This window comes from Pinus tabuliformis, chromosome 2_2 (genome assembly GCF_031772625.1).
Source record: "Pinus tabuliformis cultivar Carrire ecotype Pingquan chromosome 2_2, CPIR1, whole genome shotgun sequence".
NCBI lineage: Eukaryota > Viridiplantae > Streptophyta > Pinopsida > Pinales > Pinaceae > Pinus > Pinus tabuliformis.
This window is the reverse complement of record NC_142300.1, coordinates 1,109,532,728-1,109,537,401: the sequence shown is the minus strand read 5'-3', so window position 1 is coordinate 1,109,537,401 and position 4,674 is coordinate 1,109,532,728. Positions and strand designations below refer to the sequence as shown.

The following is a 4,674-nucleotide window of genomic DNA, read 5'->3' as shown; positions in this document are numbered from 1 at the left end:
TATTTGAATTATTTGGGTGATGATTTTACTTTTTGTCTCTGTATATTGCTTCCAACACAATTTTCTCATGTTATAAATGGATGAGAAGTGATGGAATGAGTTAGGTATTTCTATTTTGAGTTTACCATATTTTTCACTAATTTTGAAGCATGCCACCTAGACCACCCACAAGTGCGGAGTTTTAAATTCTTTATTTATTTATGAGTAAACTCTTTTAAAAGATAGCTATGAAAGAGGAGTATCAGCTCTATAAAAACATGGAGAGAATCACAAAAATTCCCTAGGACTTTGAATCTTGTCCCTAAAAGAAAAATGAGATCAATAGTAATGTGAAAAACGCTAATATAAATGAGAAATTCAAAAAGAAACCCTTAAAAAATGTGGAAGATCAAGAATTTGAGAAATTTTGAGGTCTAAAATGCACCTCAAAACAAAAAATGTACAACCAAAATCAACTTTACAAGAAGCAATGAGATTCAAGATGATGATGCCAACAATGGGGGATGATTCACCATTTTTGGAATAAAATAGTAAAAAGATTAAAAAATAAAAAAATAAAAAAATAAAAATACTAATTTTTCAATTCCTATTTTCAACTTATTATATACTTTCAATGGACCCTGCTATATGAAAAATAAAAAATACATGTAGATCCATAGAAAGTATGTAGGTACTCCTTGGAGGATGAATTAAATTCCACATACAATAAGTGCTACAATTTGAGTAAGGTTGATGAAAAATACAAATTAAAAATGTAGTTTTTTCTTTTTTACCTCTAAAATTTGATAATGTAATCTAATCTTATTTTATTATTTCCACTATTGTTTTATAATATTACTTAGAAGACCTATTTTAAACCTCAAAATTTCTCTAATGTTTAGAAATCATGGAAAAAAGTCATATTACTCAAAGGCTCATTTGAATGTATCAAGAGGGATATATTTGCTATAAGACTAGATACATGTACACTTTTTAGTGATTTCAAAAAGAAATCTCAAGAATAGTTTGAATAAGTGCACATTCATTCGAAAAGAACAATACTCAAATAGATGCTATAAGAAAAAACTAAACAACTTTAAAATATAATCAAGAAAGAAACAATCCTTATGACCAAGAAAATGCAACAAAGAAATATTACAAAAAAATTAGCTTGATTTAATACATAAAGATCAAAAGGTCCATGAATGTTCATTACTTGTGATAGGTTCAAATAATTATTCAACTTTGAAAGTTCAAGAATACTTTGAGGAAGCACATATTCTTTTGTAGGAGACCTTCTTATAGGACCACAATCAAGTGGAAGATATAAATAAATCTAGAGAAAATTTGAAAGATATTTGGGAAATAGGAAATCTTTATGACCAAGAAAATGCAACAAAGAAATGGTAGGATTATGTGTTAATTGGAAGAAAAGAGACACCATTTAAACATTATTAAGACCAAAAGAAAAAGAAAATTGATAATTTAATTATTTTATCAACATCTCAACAATAAATTTTTTAGTAAATCATTAAAGCAAAACCCATGCTATTACAAAATTTACCCAACTATGGCCACAAATTTACCCCACTAGCACCACAATTGAGAGAGAAGGATATAATATCGAAAACTGGTTGAAGTGGTTTTTAACACATAATAGTAAACAAAAGAGATAAGCACACTATTCAAAATATTTTAATAAGTCCCCTTCAAAGTCAGGAATAAGTCCCATTCAAAGTCAGGAAAAAGGGGAAATCTTCCCAATCATAGCTATTGCAACCGTGGAAACAACTATTTCATCAGCTACTATATCATGGCATGCCTAGCGACAGTTACTTCTATTTAACTTTTTCCTAGGGATAGTTACTTCTAAGGTGTTAGTTACCTTTTATGGGCACTTCAGTGAGGTTGTATTAGCTTCGGGAGAGGGATGCTTACCTTAAATGTATAAATACTGGTTTCTATAGACTCATAGAGTCATGTTTACTTTAAAATGAAATACATATCTATTAATTAATGTAAAACTTCAAGTTTGCAATCACTGAGAGAAATAAAATCAAATCATGCATTTAATACAAAAATGAGAAATATACAACATATCAGAAATCATCCCTCTCATCTTAGATAGATTTCACTCAGAAAGACTCCCAGAAGTTTAGCAAACCATGTGAATTTTAAGTAAGGCCTTCCTCGATCAATCTCAACCCAAAGCGTTGAGATGGATCTCAAATAAAAAGTGTTCATTTCAAGCTTTTCTTTATGGTTTTTCTGAGACATTTCACGCCAAATGAAGCAGGATTGATGACATTCCGAAGTTTGGCTATATTCCTTGCAGTTGCCATAGTATGTCCAGCAACAGCAAAAGTGTCACGAGCAACCTCACCTACTTCGTCTCCAAACCTGCATTCAAAGCACACCAAATAATGAAAACCCTAGTCATAACTAATTTTAAATCTACTTCAAATTACAATGTTTCAACAATGTCCATCATTTCTTCAGATGTCTGCACGCACCTGTGTTTGACAATGTCTGTTGCCACCGTAGAAGTTGATATCAAAGCATCCTTCCCAGCCTCTTCCACAGCCTCCATAATTTGGTCTGCAATTTACAAACGCAAACCAAATCATAACAATACTTGATGATGAAAACATGTTTTGCACGTAAAATGAAATAGGTATTCACGTACTGAAAGACTCCCATGAAACAAGAAACATCTCCCCGGGTAACGTCTTGAAGAATTTTTGTCCAGCCTTGGAGTTGTTTGCAGATATTCTAACTACACCAGTTGTTAAATCATGGATACTCTTCAGCGCACTCTCACTAATATTCTCTGTCGCCTTTGATAGCCTTTTAACCCTAGCCATGCATAAACACAGACAAAATCAGACAAACTCCATTAACACTGATAAAAACTCTGAACATCTTGGAATTTTTTACTCTTTTCAATAAGGGTTTTGAAATATTCCAAAGTATTTAATCTGAATCTATCATATTTTTAAAACATTCGAAAATCCATAATCAAATTAGATTGAATTCTTTAATCAGAATTTAAGTGAGTAGAGAATCCACTAAAGATAAATTAATTGGCCATGACGATATTATAAAACATGGTATAAACCATAAGATTTAATGTTCAAATCATTAATAAACCAATGTTCAAATCCTAATAATAAAGGAATGAAGCTAACTAAGAAAACCAGCGAAATCATAAAATAAAATCAACAAAACACCCCCATTAAATTAATTTTACCTTGCAATGCTTTTCACCAATCGAGGATTTATCTCTGAACCCTTCGTCACATTTTCCTCCATGCAATTCTTAAGGAGTTTACCACCTTTTTCGACCTGAGAAGAATAAGCCCCACTACAAAAATACAGACCATTCACGAGCTGTCCTGTGCCAGCAGCTATTGCTTTAGCTAACCTACTACTGTAGCTTTTGCGTCGTGAAGATTCCTTGTGCACAACAGATGAATCAGTGAATTGGGCATGTTTCTGAAGTAATTTTTCCAACAGAGCCAGTGAAGAGGATTCATGTTTCCCCTTGAACGAGACCACGTAATTCAATTCCTCAGCGGGAGCAACATCTGATACAATAACAATATCCCCGACCTCTTCGAAGATCTCCTCTTCTGGCGGACTCACAATCAAAAATAGATAGCGCACCTTATCGAGTTTAAACGCACGCACAGCCTTGGAAATAGGCCAGCGTAGATTATCTCCAACTTTAGCGACCAGAGCTAAATCTCTGCGTCCCTGAACAATATGGCGAACTATAGAAAATTCGCCTGTGCCCACTTCAACACTCCACTCTCCATCCACCAGGTAAACAACTGCTAGAGAAATTGTTAGCAGAGTTTCTCCGCCTGCAACAATTTTCAGGTCTACCCAATCAGAATGCATTCCATTCTCATCATCGGCACAATTTGCAATAATTGCAGTCTCGCATTTCTCAGTATCTTCTGAATATTTTTCAATATATCTCGATTCAAGGGGCATCTCTGTCCAAACAGAATAGAATAGATCATCATTGTCGATATTTACACCTTCCTCAGAATTTTCCGAGTCTGGTTCAATTTGTGAATCTGGCTTATTATCTTCAGCCTCCTGGATCAATAAGGGTTTCGGCATACCAGGTTTATTGGCCATTTGGCAAGAATGCCTACCCTTCCTTCGGCTTCCTTAATGAAAATGCGTGGCAGCTGCCAAGTTGGAGTCCTTTTTAGGGTTTCAAAATATCGGAGGATGCGAAGCACTAACGAAGCACTAATTTGCTTTTCGTAATTCAGATTTCTTCGATGCTTGTACCTTTATAATAATTTTTGTTAAAGGTTTTTCCAAATATTCACAAAGGAGTCGGCCTACCGGCGGCCTAGGGGTAGAGAACACGACAACCAATATATGGTTCATCTTAATTCCCTAATTCCCAAAGGTTGGTTGAAGTTATAGGAAGATTATGATTATTTTCAATGGTTATGAATTCTTAAAGAAGTAAATAAATAAACGAGAAGCATATTAAATTTTATTATTATTATTATATTTTATATTTTATATTTTATATTTTTGTTGAATTTAGTTATTTAATTTTTTGAATTTTAAATGGTTAATTTTTTTATTAGTTGTTTAAGTTTTTTTAGACATTATATTATGTTTAATTTGTAGTTTGAGAAATCACGATCAATGAGGTTGCAAAAT

The 4,674-nt window shown here is 32.9% G+C and overlaps 1 protein-coding gene across 1 annotated transcript; it reads right to left on the bottom strand.

Annotated features, from left to right (window-relative positions):
- Positions 1–2,219: 2,219 nt before the first annotated feature.
- Positions 2,220–4,128, bottom strand: LOC149197287 (senescence/dehydration-associated protein At4g35985, chloroplastic-like). The gene is made up of 4 exons (XM_089408638.1): positions 3,230–4,128; positions 2,666–2,835; positions 2,493–2,577; positions 2,220–2,379 (listed from the first exon to the last, which is right to left on the bottom strand). The coding sequence occupies exons 1-4, from the start codon at positions 4,126–4,128 to the stop codon at positions 2,220–2,222; spliced, it is 1,314 nt and encodes a 437-aa protein (XP_089264764.1).
- Between the last annotated feature and the right edge of the window lie 546 nt (positions 4,129–4,674).